A 20,105-nucleotide genomic window follows, 5' to 3' on the forward strand; every position below is an offset into this window, starting at 1 on the left:
GATCAGTACACTTTGATACCAAGCTCAGTTGTAAAATATCAGGTATTAGGTTTGAAGGAGAGAAAAGAAGAGTGGAGAGAGAGAGTTGAGAAAGGTCTGGGGCTTTGTTAATTAGTCCCTCACCTTAGCATGTATTTATATTAGGATGATATAGAGCCCGTTTGGATCAGTGATATGATAATCAAAATGCGCATTTATGTATGAAAATGCTAGAAGTCAGAAGTTGGCTTTGCGTTTATAAAGAAATCACATTTTTTAAATTGCCAAAAACTCACGTTTTCAAAACACAATGAGCTCAAGCTTTTTCAAAATCACTAGTGAAAACGCAAATATGGGTTTACTATCAAAGTTCCTTTTTAAGTGTGAAATTCTTAAAATATCCTCACAAAATTGCATAATGACCAAAATACCAAAGAAAAATTTCTAGCCTTGATACCATTGATCTCCTCTGTGCTTTTGCCTAGTTGCCTCTGTCTATCTCCTCTCTACCTGTAGTTGCTCACTTTTTGTTCCCTTGTCTCTCTTAGCTTGTTGCTTCGTTGCCATTGCACGGATTAGTTGTCCTCACCATTTTGCTTGACTAGAATCTTATGGGCAAGGGTGAAGACTCAGATTGACGACTATGACTACTACTACTCAAAAAAGAAAACTATGTCGATGCTTCCCTAATTGACAAGCTTCACATTCTAGACTGAGCATGTGACTTAATGTTGGAATGGCAAACTTGAGCTTGGCCAAGGGGTAACCCAAACGAAAATGCCACTGGATTGGAGATGCGGTAGCACTCCAAGCTGAGAAGGTGTGGAAGATAGAATCATTAGGATCTAGATAATATAAACCGTCTTTCTCATGCCTTGAACTAATCATCTTTTTGGTCTTGAGGTCCTGAAAAACACACGAAGTGGATCAAAGGTGATGCAACATTGTAAGGCTTTAGTCAATTGACTTATAGAAAGTAAAGATAATGACTTATTAGGATGAAGAATACCTTTCCCATGGACAGGTCGAGAAGAACCATCAGCTAAAACAACATGATGTTTAACGGGAAGTAAATCAGATAAGAGAGATAATATACTAGATATATGTTTATTAGCACCGGAGTCAATGACCTACGATGGAGAGGAACCAGCCACACATGCAACATTACCTGAATTATCTAATGTAGCTACTGAGGAAGTAGTGCACAATTGTTGAACAAGCTCACTAAGCTGAGTAGTAAGTGCATCACGAGGATCAGACCTAGAAGTTGTATGCCCAATGGAGTAGAACTAGGTTATGGCTGTACAACACCATCAACGACCTAATTCACATAATCTGGCTTCCCATATTTCACCCAACAATAAGGTTCAGTATGATTAAGACCACCACAATGTTCACAATTCCTGTTAACACAATCACCCCCTCAAGAACCACCATAAAAACCATGGTCGCTATGACTGCCATGGAAACCACCATGAGAATTACCACAATCCCCACTACTTAAGAGTCAAGCTAAAGACTCCAAGGAAGTAACAATGGACTTTTATCCCAATGATGAGCGCAATAGTCGAGAATAGGCATTAGCAACAGTGGGTAAGGTCTCACTAGCAGGAATCTGATCTTTGAATCCATGTAAGTTAGCGTCTAACTCAGATAGCGAAGAAGCAATCAAAATATATTTCCAATGTCGCTTCTGTTGTTCCAAATCAGTGGTAAGAGGCTGATACTGTAATAGCTGCACTCATAAATTTTTAAGAGTACTGTATTACTCTGACAATGGTTTCGTAGATTGCTTCATAGTGAAAATTTTCTCATAAATCTTATACACCCAAGAAACATTGCTTTGATGGGAAAAAGATTCTGCAAGAGTGTCCCAAATTTTGTTCAAAGAATCACAAAATTCAACAGCAGTAGCAATGCGGGGTTCCAGACTATGCCACAACCATTGCATAACAATTGAATCTTCACTCATCCAATCATTATAATTGAAGCTTTAACATCAGGTGGTTGATCAGTCAAATATTTTAATTTCTTTTTTCTGTGCAAATAAACTTTCACTGCATGTGTCCAAGCAAAGGATTCAAACCATTCAATTTTTTTGAAGTAATGGATTTAGGCATATCATCATATCTAATCAGTGATGATTTGTCCTCTGCCGTGACAGTGGTGGTCTTTTCTTTAGCCATACAAAACTCAAATTGTCAAACAACTCAAACAAGATTAGAAATACCAAGCCAACAAACCAACATCACAACAGCCAACTCCAAGCAACTTGAACAATACTCAATTCCAACAAGTAGTCACAAACCAACGTACCAAATGTAAATTATATAGGAAGAAATCTGGAGGGTCACAATTTCGGCAGCAGAGACAGAGAAGAACCCAAAAGAAAAAAAAAAAAACTACAAAACCCACAAGAATCAACAAAGCAACATCAAATATGCTATTCTATAGTCTAGTTGGCCCCTACAGAAGGAAGCCCAATCGATCCACGCTGCCGGAAAACACTAGAAAAGGAGATCGGAAAATCGATGATAAGATTGACAAAAAAAATTCGAAAAAAAAAAAGTCATAACAGATGGCTTCAAAAAATCTGGCAAGAATCACCTAAAATAGCACTAGATTCTGACTAGTTAGATGGTGTCTTCGCCGGAATTTGGTGACCATGCCAATGCTGACTTCAGCACTTGCGTCAGCATTGACGGCATCATACAGATTCTGGCGTCAACCCTCCTATCAATAGATACAGCCACCTTCTTGTGTTCTAGTGGGTTCTAGGGTTGGATAGGGACGCTCTAATATCAAGTTAAATTGTAAACTATGGAAATTTGGGTTAAAGAGAAGTATGAAGAAGAGGAAAATAAAGGGGGAGAGTGACAGAGAAAAGGAAGAAAATTAGGTTTTGGTGTTAAATTGGTCAGCCACCACCTTAGCATATATCTATTATTTATATTAGGGTTTATAACATGATTACACAAAAGCCCATTTAATATGCTAATATAACAAATAATGAGAAAATAACTCAAACATTTAGTTTTTGTTTAAATTTGACAGTTTTTAATTCTAGCTACATTGCAGTTTATGTGTCTTTTTTCCCCCACTTCTTATAGTAAGAAAGTGCTCTACGTTGTTGTCCAAACACTTTGTTATCGTTCTATGAAAAAATTCTTGAGGCTGCAAATTCATTTTATTGTACTTTTATTTTCCTATGACCTTTTCATGTTGTGTATTTTCACTAGTTTTTGTTTAGCAGAATAATGTTGTACAAATACTTTGATGTTCTTATGCTTTATTGTTGTTTTTTTAGTTCCGTAATGTTCTCTATGGGGATGCCAAAGGCTGGGCTAGGAGATCTTTTTCCTTTCTCCAACAATATATTCCTGGGGTCATGAACCCTCATACTAAAGTTGTGCAACGATGGAACAAATTTGTTGTCATTTCTTGCTTGGTGGCAATTTTTGTAGACCCATTATTTTTCTTCTTGCTGTATGTACAAAAGGTATGGATCTTGTTCTTAAAGTATAAAGTTAGATTGATTTTGAAGTTATTAATCTTGATGGGTTTTGCTTGTGCACCTGATGAGGCTCTAATCACGTCTCAAAAATTTCAACATGTGGCCAACATCTATTATTGGGTAGTCTATATGTTTCAGTATTTTGGGATTATTCTCAAACATTATTAATTCCAACATATAGATGGCACGTGATCTGTTTCGAATTAAACAATTGATAATATGTATTCATTGACAAATGTATTGGCCCATAGTGCATTCCCAAAGTACTTGTGTTTGCTCTGTTTTTAATCAAATTTTCATTAATTATCAAGAAAAAAAAAGGTTTTCATTTCCAGCATTGCACTCAATCTTTTGATTATTTATCCTGTCACAATGGAAAGATAAAGAAAAGGTAAAGACTGTAAGTTCTAGCAAATTTTTGGTAGTTTCCTTGTGGGCTTCGAGGAGGAGGCTATTAGATTTTACATCAATTGAGAGTAGTTGGAGGCTACAATGTCACCAAATTCACAGTAGAAAAGTCGAAATCTGGTTTGAAAGGGATAAGGGAACTCAAGAACTTGATCTCAACAGTCAATTATGACACAAGAGGAGGGGGCCGCAATAGTGCTGGTCGAAAGAATAGGGTGCTTTAGCATCATGAATTTATGACTCATCACATGGAATGTGAGAGGTATGAATGACTGAGAAAAGAGGTTGAGGGTGAGGAATGCTCTTAGAATGTGGAAGGGGGATATTCTTTTCTTACAGGAGACGAAAATGGAGGTAATTAACTGTAGTGTGGTGTGGAGTCTGGGGGAGTCAATTTGTGGATGGGGATTGTTTGGATGTGGAAGGGGATTCCAGTGGCATTTGACTGCTTTGAGATAAGAGAGTGGTGCAGAAGATTGAAGTTGAAAGGGCCTTGTTAAAGATGAGAATAAAATAATATAGAGAAGTGGAAGTAAGAAAGAGAGAAGAGCAGATTATGTGGTTCAGCTGGATGGCTTACATTTACAGGATAAAACCCAAGCAGCTACATCTTTAATGTATACTCATGTCAATTATTATAGTGAACCCTTAACAGATGACACTTTGATTTTTTCTGGTGACTCATCTTTTGTTTGCAGATGACACTTTGATTTTTTGTAGTGATGAGAGTGAGCAGATTGGTTTTTTGAGATTTGTACTGCTTTGCTTTGAAGCTGTTTTGGGATTAAAAATAAATCTTGGCATCAGAGATGGCTTTGGTAGTGGATGTGCATGATATTGAAGATCTAGCTAGTGTTTTGGGATGTAAGATCTCTACTTTCCCTTTAAAGTATTTGGGTCTTCCATTGAGGGAAATGTTTTAAGTCCATGGAGATGTGGGATTAGAAAAGATTGAAAATATTGGCGGGGTGGAAGAAGATCTATCTATCCAAGGTGGGGAAGCTTACTTTGATTAAGAGTCTTCTTTCTAGCCTACCTACTTACTATATCTATTTATTTTCCCTTCCTGTCAGCATTGCGCAGCGTTTGGTAAAGCTGCAATGGGATTTTTTGTGGGGTGGGATGGATGATTGTGTAAAATTCCATTTGGTGAGGTGGCGGATGGTTTGCAAACCTGTCCAACAGGGGGGCTTAGGCCTTCATAGCTTGGTACAATTTAATCAAGCTCTATTAGGGAAATGGCTGTGAAGATTTACTTTTGAAAAAGAGGCTTTTGGCATATGATTACAGAGTATGGAGTTATTGGGGGTAGGTAGACTTCGGGGTCTCATGGATGTAACTTGTGGAAACATGTCAGGAGTGGGTGGAATAGTTTTGCACAATTCATTTTCTTCGAAGTGGGTAATGGTTCAGGGATTTGTTTTTGGCGCAACTACTGGTGTGGTGATGTAATTCTTAAGAAGCTTTTTTGGACCTGGATCGTCTAGCTTAAGACAAAGAGGCTATGGTGGTAGACATATACATGATGGGGATTTTTTTGGGATTTAGTGCTTAATCGTGCTTGCCAAGATTGGGTATTGGAGATTTTGCACTCCTTTGTTTCTCAATTATACTTGGTTAAAATTGGGGGATTTGCTGAGGATTGTGAATGGTGAACCCTTACCAAAAGTGGTGATTTGAGGTAAATCTTTTTACAAAGATCTCTATTCTAGGGAATTTCAGTTATTTCTGTGGAAGAGTATTTGGAAGGTGAAGTTCTATCTATGGTAGCTTTTTTTGTGTGGACCGTGGCTAATGGGAGAGTCCTTACAACGGATAATTTGAGTATGTGGAGAATGTGTGTGGTAGATGGGTGTTGTATGTTTGAGGCTTGCATTCAAATATGAAGATGTTATTTTTATGCACTCTGTATGACTGATGGCAGCATTAAGTTGTCATTCTTTCTCTGATATGCTAGTTTTTATGGATTTATGTACTTTCATTTGATTTTTAACAGCCCCTGTACAGTGCCTGTGTACTGTTGTTGTGCTATACTTATCTTTATTTAAATAAAACTTACATTTACTGATTAAAAAAAAATCTTGGTTAACTATAGCAAAAACTTTACTTGCTTTCCCCCACGCTTTGAATGCAGGATAACAAGTGTATAATAATTAACTGGCCCATGACCACTACAATTGTGGTTTTCAGAAGCATGACTGATTTGATATACTTCTTTCACATGCTTCTTCAGGTGACTGCTACTTCTCTTCCCTTTGCAGAAGCTCTTTGCTTTTTTTCTTTTCATTTTTTAAAATTTATTGCAATTACGTAGTTGTTTTAATTAAACTGCTAATATGGACTATATGTTGAAGCTAATTTAAAATTTAAAATTATTGTTATTGTGGAATAATTCTTGCTAATAGAGTTCCACTACACTATGTTTGAGTGCTTGCTGATCCAGGCATTATTAGTTTCAGAGTAACCTTTGTTTTAGATATCTTGTAACATCTTTGCAGTTAGAAGAGATCTGAACATTGCAACATGAAAAGCCAGCTTAAATTTTGTATTTTTGATTTAATTTGCCACACGGTAGAGTTACTGCTTGGATTGTAGTATCGTCATGTCTAATATGGACCTTGTCAAGAGAGAGAAATAGAAGAACTTTTGTGGCACAGGAGTTGTCAATTGAGAAGTCAATTCAATGTTTATTGGCTCTTTATTCCATTGATTATTAGTAGATGAGGGTAGATTATCTAATATTTTAGACTTTATAGATTCTTTGTATATTCGATACTTCTTAGGGGATAATTAAGTGTATTCATAACTGTTCCCAAAAACTGTTAACTTTTTTCTAAAATACAATTGATCATCTAATATTTTAGACTTTATAGATTCTTTGTATATTTGATACTTCTTATGAGATAGTTGAGTGTATTAATAGCTGTTTATTTTTCTCTAAAATATAATTTCTTATTTTTATATGTATTAAAAAAAAAAAAAATTTCTGTCCTAATTTTTCTTGAAAATACCAATAATATTATCTTGAAAAACCTTAAATAAAATTGAGGGAAAAAAAGTTTACCAAAAATTATCATGCAACTTAAAAAAACAGAATCAAGAAAAAAGAAAAAGGAAAAAAGAGTCAAGGAGTGAGATAAACCCCTCGCATTGATTAGTTTGTAAATATAGATTGATTGGCTTTGCCAAAAGGACATAGCACAAACCATTCCAAAAACTGACTCCAATGCATGAACACCTTGCATTAACATAACATAAACTTAAACTGTGTATGAACTGTTTTTGTAAACATAGATTGATTAATTATTTGGTTTGATAGATATGCTTTTTGAATTGTGAAAAAAAAAAAAAGAATACTTTATCATTTCAGAGTCTAATTTGATTGTCATTTTTAAAAATTGAGCTTTCTTATGGCCTGAGAATGTGGCTACCACCTTTTTTGGAGGGAATGTACATTCTTGTAAATGTGAGGTTTGAAGGGAATTTAGAATGGCCGTGGGCATTTGATTTCCTTTGAGCTATTTACAATTAAATAAGGGAATGCTTGGTACTCCTCGTAGGATTCCTAGGAATCTTAAAAGATGATCCAAACCAAACCATCACATGAGTTCCGTGTGGATTCTGTTCACAGTGGTAGATGAGCCAAACCAAACATCACATTAGTTCTGTGTGGATTCTGTTCATGGTGGTTGTTTGCCTCCCATCCTGTTCTATGGATTGCATTATGCTTGAAAACAAAGCTCCATGGTCGAAGATTGTTTTTCTTTTCTTATCTTTTTTTATTGGGAAGTTGCCCATTCATATGGTGGGTCTGGAACTCACGACCTCATCCTCTATCCTATTGTTACAAAAGTTTCCTAGAAAGGGAGATTAAAGGTTGGTAAAATTTTAACTGGGGTAGTCGAACCATGAACTTGCTGCTAATTATTTGCCCCATGCAATGTATATGTTATAAGCAGTTTTGAATTAAAACCCAATAACAAACCAATTTGGTCATTTGCGTCAGTGCATAATTGAATTGACTCATTGCCCTCTTAAAAACTAAATGGCTTGGGAGGCGATTTCACAGCCCTAATTTATAATTGCCTCAAACCAGTTATAATTATATATTAGTTATTATTATTATGGGTTATGTTAACGGGTGCCCTTAGGGCAATTGCTAATAAACCATTTTAGGAAAGTTTTTATACCACTTTTATGAGAAAATTGTTTTTTATCTTTTTCCATAAAAACTTTCCTAAAATGGCTTATTAATTAACATTTTCCTATTATTATTGGTATAATGCTCAAATTTCTTATGTTCAATGAATGTAATCGAAAGGTAGTGGATAGAAAGGTTTGAAAATAATTTTTATTGTTTTGTGGGTATATTTAGTCACTTAAAAATATTTGCCAATTTACGCAAGCAATATTACAACAGGTTCATATCCTAAATTATATTAATTTAAAAAAATTACGTTTTTCCTTTTTCTAATGTCATGTAAATAATTGAAACTTATTTCTCAAATGTTATAATATGAGTATTACAAATTGGCCATAAGAATAATTTCTTATCAAATATTTCAAAATGAACTTATAACATACATGCACATTGAGCGGGACATCAGCAAGTCCTATCTAAAATCTTGGCATTGTACATGTTTATGAATAGATGATTTTATTAAAGGGAGTGACTTAGATGTACAGGTTCCATACAAAAGCTTTGGCGCTTAATAACAATCACAAATAGTAGGAATACAAAAAAATACGAATTTTTTTTTTTTTTCTGTACATATTCATCTTATGTCATATATCATACGCATCCTCATACATTTATTTAAATATACTGTATGCTATTGAAAAAGAATATAGATATAATAAAGTGAAATATTGTGATAAGAGAATTTTATAGGTTTTATCTTTCATATTTCACTTCTTAATTTGAGAACTTCATTCATAATATCCAATGCCTCCAATCATTAATCCCTTTGTTGTTGTCTTAGCTTTGATTGAAGCCTTTCCTCTAGCCTGGATTAAATTATATAATTTGCTTTTCTGCAGTTTAGGTTGGCTTATGTGGCCCCAGAGTCGCGAGTGGTTGGTGCTGGAGAGTTAGTTGACCATCCAAAGAAAATTGCTCTTAATTACATTCGTGGATATTTTTTTATTGACTTGTTTGTTGTATTACCTCTTCCTCAAGTAAGAACCCTCTCTCAATCGTCCTCTTCCCTTCATCAACTTTGTATTCATCACCATCTACATATAACACATCCATGCACTTAATGTGTTACAATCTTCTTATTGACTATTCAAGTTTCTAGCTTATTGTTTCAGGGTGTAATTATGGCCAAAGTTAATTAGCCTAACACTCAAAGTTATAATTTATATATGTGGGTGATTACAATGATATTAATATTGTTCCCTGACTTAATAAAAATCTCATAACACTTCCATTCAGGCTAGGACGAATATGTCATACTATCCCAACTTGTTACATAACAAATCCAAGTGAGTCTTACACAACACATTCATAACATATCAGCGACTTGGGCTCTTATAGAGACATATGGAGTAGCTATTACACCAATTTCTACCCATTCTCGAACAAGATGACAATCCCACTCTATATGCTTGGTTTGCTCATGAAACACAAGAATAAAGGCAGTATGAATTGTTGCTTGATTTTCACAGTACAAAGTCAGAGGCAACTGCATGTCAAACTGTAATTATTTAAGTAGATGCTTAATCCACATAAGTTTGCATGACGTATGTGTTGTGGCCTTGTAATTAGCCTCTACACTAGATCTGGATATTAAAGTCTACTTTTACTTTTCCAAGTAATCAAGTTGCCTCCTAGAAAAGTGCAATATGCAGTAGTAGATCTTCTAAGTGTGATCAAGTTTTTCCCTAGAAGATGGTTTCATGTATTAATCAATCTGTTTAAATACCTTCATGGTAGTATGGGTTTTATTTAAATGATAAGTTTATTTCGAATTTCTGTCCTTGTCATAAATTATTTTTAAATGCAGATCATAATGTTGTTAGTTCTACCAAGATCTTTGGGAGGAGCAAATTATGCTAAAAATCTTTTACGGGCAGCTCTTCTTGTTCAGTACACTCCTAGATTGTATAGGTTTCTACCTCTACTTGCTGGTCAGTCTCCAAGTGGCTTCGTATTTGAGTCAGCATGGGCGAATTTCGTTATAAATCTTCTCACCTTCATGTTGTCTGGCCATATTGTTGGGTCATTGTGGTATCTCTTTGGGTTGCAGGTAGGCGGAGGTTGGTATATCACTAAAGACGTGTTGAACTTGCTTTCTTTTTTTGGCAAGTTTCTTCTTGCTGTTTTTGGAAGTTTCTTTTGAACTTTACACTTCCTCTTATTAAGTCAAACATTCCTTGACAACCCCCCCCCCGCCCAAAAAAAAAGAAAAACGGAAAAAGAAAAGGAAAAGGAAAGAAACCAAACATTGCATCATTTATGTTCTCAGTTTTGTTAGTAATGTTTTGATTTATTGTTAACATGGTAGTAAAATATTTGTAACAGGAAAAATAAACTACTACCGAGAAAATAATATGTTTTATTAATGTATTAGTCATTTCAATAGTTTCAAAATTCAGCCCAAATAAAAAATAATGATAATAATAAATAAATAAAAGAGAAAGAGAAAGTTTTGACATTATTGTCTTATTGGAAGTCATAATCTTTTTTTTTTTTTTTTTGATAAGTAAAGGAAATTTTATTCAAAAACTTAATAATGAGTCACCCAAGTATACAGGAAGTATACAGCAGGGGACCAAAATAATCAAATACATAAATTACAAGCATGAGAGGGTTAAGTCTGCCAACTGCTGCTTCTTATTTCTACTTGGCCAATTATTCTGTTTGGTACATGCATTAAGATTTTTCTTCAATGATTCACTAATTTTCTCATTTTACCTCCTCTTTCATCTTTCCTCTCTTAGAGGGTTAATCAATGTCTTCGACTTGCCTGTCATAACTCTGGATTCGATGCATGCACGAGTTTCATAGATTGCAGGGATGGGAAAAATTCTAAACATATACCCAATGCTTCACGGAGCTGGAAAGACAATGACAATGCCACTGCTTGTTTTACTGAAGATGGCTTTTCTTATGGAATCTACTTGAAAGCTGTCAATCTTACTACGGAACATAGCATCATAACCAGATATATATTTTCATTATTCTGGGGATTCCAGGTATTCCTTTTATATATTTCTGCATTTTTACTTTATCTTCTTATGTGAAATGTGTTGATACAAGTTGAACTTCAGTCAGAATTTAGTTTTACATAGTTTTTAAATCAACTAAGGATGTACTGTAAGAAAATACATTGCAATTTTTGTCAAGCCCTTTAGGCGGGAGGCAAACCTGACATGTGCCATCATAGCTTTTGGTTTCTTACACTTTATTTCTTATCTGGCATATTATTTTTTTATTTTTGGCATTGACCTGAAGCTCAATGGAAGTATGGAACATGCCGTAGGGGTTGCTTAATAATTAGAGTGATGGCTATGCTAATATAAAACAACATGTGAATATAAAATAAACAAGAGTAACATATTCATATAAAATTCTGATGTTCTTACTTATAAAAAAAAAAAAAAAAATCTAATGTTCTTTTTTATTTTTCATTTCTCATGTTTATTAGTGTTAGAAATAATTTTTTTTAGAGTTAGATGTCCCACACCTGGGAGATGACATTAGAGTTGGATTGGAGAAATATAGGTGTAAAGAAATTTCTGTATTCAAATATTTTAAAAAAATACACAAAACAAATAAGTAATATAAACGGCACTGTAGTGGGGCGAACGCAAGAACAACTCTTGGTCCTAATTATAATAAATGTAAACACTAGGCCCAATGATAATATCAGCCCAGGTAATAGGGATCAACCCCACGATGGCCAGCCCATTTCTCAATCAATGCATGCAAAACCTCGGATCCTCAGTTAGGGCCAACATCCACCCAAGCAGCATACAAAGGTCATAGAATGCTTTTGTGAGAAATAGGTAGATTCTTGACCCTGTACTTATTGCTAATGAGTGCCTTGATAGTAGATTGAAATTTGATTTGCCAGGGCTACTTTGCAAATTAGACGTTGAAAAGGCCTTTGATCATGTAAACTAGGGATATCTTATGCAGTTATTAGAAAAGGGTGGGTTCTTTGTTAAATGGCGGCAGTGGATTTTCTTTTGTATATCTACAGTTCGTTTCTTTATTCTGATAAATGGCTCTCCTTATGGGTTTTTTGAGAGTTATAGGGGGTTGAGATAAGGTGACCCATTATCCCCTTTGTTGTTTGTATTGGTTATGGAAGCCCTTGGGAGGATGTTGGAGAACGCTGTCCATGATGGTCACGTGTCAGGCTTTAGTGTGGGTTGTGTAGAGGGAAGATCATTGGCGGTGTCTCATCTTCTCTTTGCGGATGACACTTTGATTTTTTGTGGTGCCGATCTGGATCAAGTTTTGTTTCTCCGTATGATCCTCATTTGGTTTGAGGTGGTTTCTGGCCTAAAGATAAATTTGGGCAAGTCAGAGTAGGTTCCTGTTGGTATGGTGCATAATTTGGACTTATTGTTGACTGTTCTTGGCTGTAAACAAGGTACTCTTCCAATGAAGTATTTGGGTCTTCCTTTAGGAGCTAAATGCAAGGATAAGGCAATATGAAACCCAATTCTGGAGAAGATAGAACGGAGATTAGCAGGATGGAAACGTCTGTACCTTTCCAAGGGAGGTAGAATCAATTTAATTAAGAGCACTCTATCTAATTTACCTACTTATTTTCTATCTCTATTCCCTATTCCTGCTGCTGTGGCGAACTGAATTGAGAAACTACAGAGAAATTTCTTATGGGGTGGCATTGGAGATGAACCAAAATTCCATTTAGGTGGAGTTTGGATAGCGCGTCCACGTTTGGGCTTTTTTTTTTTTTTTTTTTTCAGCGCGTCTGTCACTGTTCATTGGCCATGAACAGTGATTTTAGGCCAATGAACAGTAATTTTTGGCATGAATAGTACTTTTTACACATTTAAAATTTATTTTGCTACAGTGTTTTCAGTTTTCAGCAATAAGTTCTATCCAAACACACTCTTAGTTAAATGGGCTATTGTTTGCAGTCCCATTGCTTTGGGTGGCTTGGTGATAAGGAAGATAAGACTTTTTAATGAAGCTTTGTTTGGAAAGTGGCTTTGGAGATTTGGGATGGAGAGGACTGCCCTTTGGAGGCAAGTGATAGAGGTGAAATATGGCTGTGAATGGGGTGGCTGGTGTACTAGGCCTGCTAATGGTCCATATGGTGTGCGCTTGTGGAAAAATATTAGTCGGGGATGGCCTTCTTTTTCCCACCACATTCTATATGATATTGGGGATGGGTCAAGGGTGAAATTCTGGGAAGACCATTGAGACTTCCCTTGCAGTCAGCTATCCGAAATTGTATAAATTTTGCCGAGATAAGGAGGCTAGTGTGGCTGAACTTATGAAGCTTGATAATGGAGTCATTTTTTGGGATGTAAGTTTTTTTAGGGGTGTGCATGCTCGGGAATCAGAGGCATTGGCTGGTTTCGTGGATACCATTTATGGTGCTTTAGTGAAAGGGTTTGGCAAGGATAAGATGTGCTGGAAACTTGATAGAGAGAAGGGTTTCTTGGTTAAGGATTATTATAGTCTCTTAGTGGGCTCTAATGACTGTTGCTTTTCTTGGAAAAGTATTTGGAAATAGAAAATTCCTTCTCGAGTTGCTTTCTTCGTTTGGACTGCTGCTTGGGGGAACTGCTTAATGATTGACAATTTACAAAAAAGGAAGGTCTGGATATTGGATTGGTGCTACATGTGCAAGTGCGATGGTGAATCAGTTGATCATCTTTTTCTTCATTGTCCGGTTGCAATGGATATGTGGGCAATGGTGTTTGGATTGTTTGGAGGTAGCTGGGTGATGCCGCAATCTGTAGTGGGGCTATTAGCATGTTGGCAAGGTAGATTTGGTTGTCATCGAAATGGGTATATATGGATGATTGTTCCACATTGCTTATTATGGTGTCTTTGGAGAAAGAGAAATAGCAGGTGCTTTGAAGATAAGGAGAGATCAATCTCAGACTTGAAGCTATTTTTCTTTAGAACCTTAATAGATTGGTTGGCTGCTTTGTGGAACCAATCATTTTTATCTTTTCTTGATTTCTTAGATTCTTGTAATTTTTGTTCTTGATTGTTTAACCCTTATACACTCCCTGTGTACTAGGGTGTTTCATTTTTTGATATCAATAAATGTCTTACTTATAAAAAAAAAAAACCTATGAGGTTTATTCGAGCTAACGCGATAAGTAGCAGAAAGACCAAACTTCTACAAGATAGTGCTTTAAAGGTTCCCGGAGATTCCACAACTGCCTTCACATTGAGATAGGTCGCCAGTCTGACATCACCACATCAATGCAGTGGAACAAGTTTGAACAGTAGGAGCAGCCCCAAAAGTCTCAGTCCATGATGAAAAACCTGCAAAAGAAGAGTTGGATAAGACCAGGAGTTATACAAGTGGACATTTGAACAATGAAAAATACCTCAGAAGTCTCTGTCATGATGAAAAGCCATGAAAAGAAGAGCCCAATAAGATCAGAGGCAATCTAGGTGGCAATGCAGGTGGACTAGGACAAAAAATGAAGAAGAAGAGGATGGCTCATATAAAGGAAGAAAATAAGACTCAAAAAGGGGATGATGTAACATATGACATTGGAATTAATAAAGGAGATTCTGGTTTTTAACATGTTCTTGTCCAAACTTCCCATTGTGGATCAATATCAACCCATATCATAAATTAATTGTAACATGTGTTCTGCTTAGTATCTTAATCCAAGAGAAGTAGGGCAACGCTCCTACAATTGGTGCAATCTTTGGGAAATTCCACCAAGCAATAGGTTTGGGAAGAACATACTGCAAGTATTGCAAGCAGAGACGGATCAAGACGTTCTAGATCTAGTAGACCGAACCCCACCATATGCAGGTTGGGAATAGATGAGAACATCCTAGGGACGGAATGAAGTCCAGCTTCACTATAACCCTATCTCCTTCTCGTTTAAGGAGGGAGGAAATGCCGGCCAACCAGATTGACAGATCCCAGGCCAATAGTCGAAGTAAAGAAGTAAAAAATCTTTGGAGACAAGTGCGAGCTCTGCACTGGGAGATCCAAAGGAAAGAAAGAATTAGGGAGGAATCCTAATCCAATTCGGATGAATGCAGCAGCTAAAGTACGAGGCCAGGAAACCAACATTCTCCCTGGCTTAGAAATAGATCAAGGTCTTTGAGGAGGAAGGGGTCAAAACCAACTCATCACCATGGAGGATATGCACCGCAGCATCAAGGGATGGATGCTGTGAATCGGGCCTTACAATAGATCTCTAAGTCCCCATTCTCTGTTGAGATCGAGAGCTCAGATCAACCCCGCAGATTTGTCTGATCTGTCTTTGTAATCTATAATGGGAAATCAGACCCTGTTGAACATGTAAGTCATTTCAATCAAAGTATGGCTTTGTATGCTTGACATGAAGCCCTAATGTGCAAAGTCTTCCCATCTAGCCTAGGACCCACAACCATGAGATGGTTCAACAGCCTAGAGGAAGGAATGAGTTTCCCAACCCATTGATTCCCTATTGACCGTGACTATGAAGGGGAAACCCTACGGTCTTACACTGACAAGTACTGAGAATTGTACAATGACATTGGAGGGAGTAACAATAAGGTGGCAGCTAGTACCTTTAGAATAGGACTGCCCAAGGAGTTTGGGCTAAGGAAGTCCCTCACTAAAAACCCTGCTGAAAGCATGCACAGGCTCATGGAACGGAGTGAGGAGTACCAGCTGCAAGCTCGGGCGAAAGGAAAGTCGATGGTAGTGGAAAGAAGAGAAGGAAGAATGGACCAACTGCCTTTAAGACCAAGAAATAACTTCTTTCCTCCCAATCCTAGATCAAGGGCCAATGTGGTTAGTTCCATCTTCAAAGAACCTGTCCACTAAATTTTGGAAAAAATCAAGCATAAACCATATTTCAGGTGGCCGAATAAGATGGGTGGAGATGCATCCCAAAGAAATCAAAGTCTAGACTGTTCGTATCATTGGGAGTGTGGACACACAGTGGAAGATTGCAGGATCTTGCGAGATCATTTGAATCATCTAGCTAGGACTAGGCATTTAAATGATTTCTTTTCGCCAAACCATGCTCTCAATCCCAACCCCTAAGGCTCACAACAGTTAAGAAATGGCCGTCTTTCCCTTGGAATGATAGAAGTGATTCATGCAGCAAGGATTAGTGATCTTCCTTGGGGATCTGGAGTCATGATTGTGATGCCCTATATCGGTCCTAGCCCTCAGTTTAGTTCAGGAAAGAGGAAAAGATCGGAACCAGAATTGGTATTGGGATTTACGGACCGAGATAAAGAAGGGACCACCCAACCACATCACGATGCCCTCGTGGTCACTCTACAAATAGTTGGTTGTGATGTTAAAAGGGTAATGATTGATCAAGGAAGTGGGTCTGAAATCATGTATCCAGACCTGTACCGGGAATTGGGTTTGAAACTAGAGGACCTAAGTCAGTACGATATGCCACTGGTAGGTTTCGATGGAAAGGTAGTGTCACTAGTAGGGCAAATCAAACTCCCTATAGTTGCAGAGGGAATTGAAGTTTTGGCGAACTTCATGGTGGTACGCGCTTATTCCCCTTATACGGCCATCTTGGCCTGACCTTGGTTGCATGAAATGGAAGCTGTGCCATCCTCTCTACACCAAAAAGTGAAGTTTCCTACTGAACAGGGAGTGGTAGAAATCAAGGGGGACCAGAATACAGCTTGGCAGTGCTGTATAGCCCCCATTTCTTAGAAAAATTGAACTCATGAAGATTTGGCTAACACTACTCAACATCCATAGCAATCACAGTCAGAGGTCCGAGCGTCAGATAGTCAATGCGAGGACCTCACAAAGGTCTACATCGATGCCGAGGTGGATAAATATTTCCAGGTTGGCCAGAAACTTTCATTACTTGATAAAGTAGAATTGCTACTATTTTTAGTTCAGAATTTAGATGTTTTTGCATGGAGCCCCTATGATGTACCTAGGGTGGATTCGAACTTTATTTGCCACCAATTAAATGTGAATCTTGAGTACACTCCTAAGAAACAAAGGCCCCGGCCATCGTCTTATATTCATGCTGAGGCAGTAAAAGAAGAGGTAGACAAGCTTAAACGAGCAGGGGTGATAAAAGAAGTTTTCTATTTGAATTAGTTGGCAAATACAGTGGTGGTAAAGAAGAAAACTGGGAAAGGGAGAGTGTGTCGATTTTACGGACCTAAATAAGGCATGTCCAAAAGATCCTTTCTCAGTCTTGAAAATAGATCAACTAGTCGATGTGAGTTTGGTTATCCGAGAATGAGTTTCTTAGATGCATTTCAAGGATACTATTAGATAGCTTTGGCACCTGAGGATCAGGAAAAGACTTCGTTCATCTCCCGGGAGGGGAACTATGACTATATGGTAATGCCTTTTGGATTAAAAAATGTGGGGTCAACCTACCAAAGAATGGTCACTAGGATGTTTAAGGACCAACTTGGGAAAAACATGGAGGCATACATAGACGATATAGTAGTAAAAAGCAAGGAAGCTTAGAAACATCTGGAGGATTTGTCTGAGGTGTTCGGAGTCCTGAGAAGGCATCTTCTGAGATTAAATGTCTTGAAGTGTGCATTCGCCGTTGGTTCAGGAAAGTTCCTTGGCTATATGATTACTTATCAAGGGATAGAGGTGAACCTCGATCAGATCATTACAATACAATGCCTACAGCCCCCGAGGAATCCCAAAGAGGTACAACTTCTCATGCGAATGGTCGTTGCTTGGACCAATTCATCTCTAAATTGGCAGAACGCTGTAAGCCCTTCTTCTAGCTCCTGAAGAAATGGAATGATTATGTATGGACACTCGAGTGTGAGGAGGCATTCCAAAGGCTAAAAGAATATTTGACGAAGGCCCTAATCTCTCACGGCTCGTGAATGGAGAGAATCTATACATGTATCTATCAGTGTTAGATCATGCCATAAGTGCAGTCCTAGTTAGAATAGAAATAGGTTCTCAAAAACCGGTGTATTACATGAGAAAGACACTGCTCGAAGCTGAAGTGAGATACCTTCCCTTGGAAAAGATTGCCCTCGCTCTAGTGCATGCAACCAGACGGCTACCGCACTATTTTCAGGCCCACACAATCATTGACCTCATTGAATACCCACTTCAGGCTTTATTGAGGAGAGTTGATTTCTCAGGGAGGATAGTGAAATGGGTAATTGCGCTAGGGGCCTATGATATCAAGTACCAGCCCCAGACATCTATTAAAGGACAAGTCTTGGCAAACTTTGTAGCAGAATTTACCTCGGAAAGCATGGGAAAGAACCTCGGATTGAATCAAATTTGTGGTGCAGTATCGGATTCAACTCCACTGTGGAAAATCTACATTGATGGGGCATCCAATTACCAAGGCTCTGGACTAGGGATGGTCCTTCTCTCCCTAAAAGGAGCTCTTCTTGAATGGTCGATAAGATTGGAGTTCTCGGCATCCAACAATGAAGCGGAATATGAGGCACTATTGTCCGGATTGAGGATGGCTAGAAAAGTGGGGGCTGCCAAGGTAAAAGTGCTCTGTGACTCTCGATTGGTTACTAATCAGGTTAATGGAGAGTTTGAAGCCCGAGATGAAAGGATGGTAAAGTATTGGACCGAAGCGAAGGCATTGCAAAATTAGTTGGAATAGTTAAATAGCAGGAGGGTAGGAAAAATTTCTTTCCACCTCCTGCGCTTCCCCCCACTATACGCTCCACTATTCAACCTCCACCTTCTGGATGCTAACAAGTGGCGTGACAGTTCAGAAGCTGAAAAGATGTTCTCCAATCCATTAATTACTTAAATGGCTACACTCCAATCAATGTCAGACAAAAGTCTTGGACAAACCCCACGATGTGACCATGATCTCATCCCACAAAATAAATGGGCGCAAGATCATGGGGGGCTATTGTAGTGGGGCAAATGCAAAAACAATTCTTGGGCCTAATTATAATAAATGTAAACATTGGGCCCAACGAGAATATCAGCCCAAGTAATATGGATCAACCGCCCACTATGGCCAACCCATTTCTTAATCAATGCACACAGAATCTCGAATCCTCGGTTAGGCCCAACATCCACCCAGGCAGCATACAGAGGTCACATTTGAGGTCTATCCGAGCTAACGAGATAAGTAGCAGAAAGACCAAACTTCTACAAAATAGTCCTCTAAAGGTTCCTGGAGATTCCACAATTGCCTTTACATTGAGATAGGTCGCCAGCCTAACACCACCGCATTCAATGCAGAGGGACAAGTTTGAACAGTAGGAGTCCCAGAAGTCTTTGTCCATGATGAAAAACTTGCAAAAGAAGAGTCGGATAAGACCATGAGTTATACAAGTGGACATCTGAATAGATAAAAATACCTAAAAATACCTTAGAAGTCTCCATTCATGATGAAAAGCCATGAAAAGAAAAGCCTGGCAATCCAGGTGGCAATCTAGGTGGATTGGGACAAAAAATGAAGAAGAAGAGGATGGCTCATATAAAACGAAGAAAATAAGACTCAAAAAGGGGATGATGTAACAGATGGCATTGAAATTAATAAAGGAGATTCTGGTTTTTTACGTGTTTTTGTCCAAACTTCCCATTGTGGATCAATATCACCCATATCATAAATTAATTGTAACACGTGTTTTGCTTAGTATCTTAATCCAAGAGAAGCAGGGCAACACTCCTACAGGCACTAAAGCAATTTCCAATTATAACTTTTTTAATAATTCAATTGTTGGGGGTGGGGGCATTTGAACCCTAGATGTCTTCATTAGAAACACAGGCTCTTGGCAATTTCCAATTGTAACTAAATAGACATCCATATTTTCCCTCTATCTTTGCTCATTTTGGGCGGGCACAATGACGTGGGCCAAGCTGGATTTCCCATCTCTCTGTGTCATTACCATCTCATTTCCTTCCCTTGAACCAAACAAGGGAAACAAATTCCTTTCCTTCCAAAGTTTTCCATTCCCTTTTATTTCCATCAAACCAAACAAAATGTAAATGTTATGTCATATATGTTATCTCATGATGTGGCACACTTGATTGAGTGAGTTTTGCATGTCATGCTGGAATACAATCTC

General features: G+C 37.6%; 1 protein-coding gene across 2 annotated transcripts in view; it reads left to right on the forward strand.

The window, feature by feature from the left end:
- Nucleotides 1-20,105, forward strand: part of LOC142631761 (putative cyclic nucleotide-gated ion channel 20, chloroplastic) — a 40,164-nt gene that overhangs the window by 4,406 nt on the left and 15,653 nt on the right. The window contains exons 3-7 of one of the 2 annotated variants that reach the window (XM_075806069.1): nucleotides 3,287-3,478; nucleotides 6,036-6,134; nucleotides 8,942-9,079; nucleotides 9,910-10,152; nucleotides 10,847-11,101. In XM_075806069.1, coding sequence (XP_075662184.1) covers nucleotides 3,287-3,478; nucleotides 6,036-6,134; nucleotides 8,942-9,079; nucleotides 9,910-10,152; nucleotides 10,847-11,101 — 927 coding nt within the window. The remainder of the gene's footprint in view (nucleotides 1-3,286; nucleotides 3,479-6,035; nucleotides 6,135-8,941; nucleotides 9,080-9,909; nucleotides 10,153-10,846; nucleotides 11,102-20,105) is intronic. The other variant, XM_075806070.1, reaches the window with a different exon arrangement.

Source organism: Castanea sativa, chromosome 4 (genome assembly GCF_040712315.1).
Source record: "Castanea sativa cultivar Marrone di Chiusa Pesio chromosome 4, ASM4071231v1".
Lineage (NCBI taxonomy): Eukaryota > Viridiplantae > Streptophyta > Magnoliopsida > Fagales > Fagaceae > Castanea > Castanea sativa.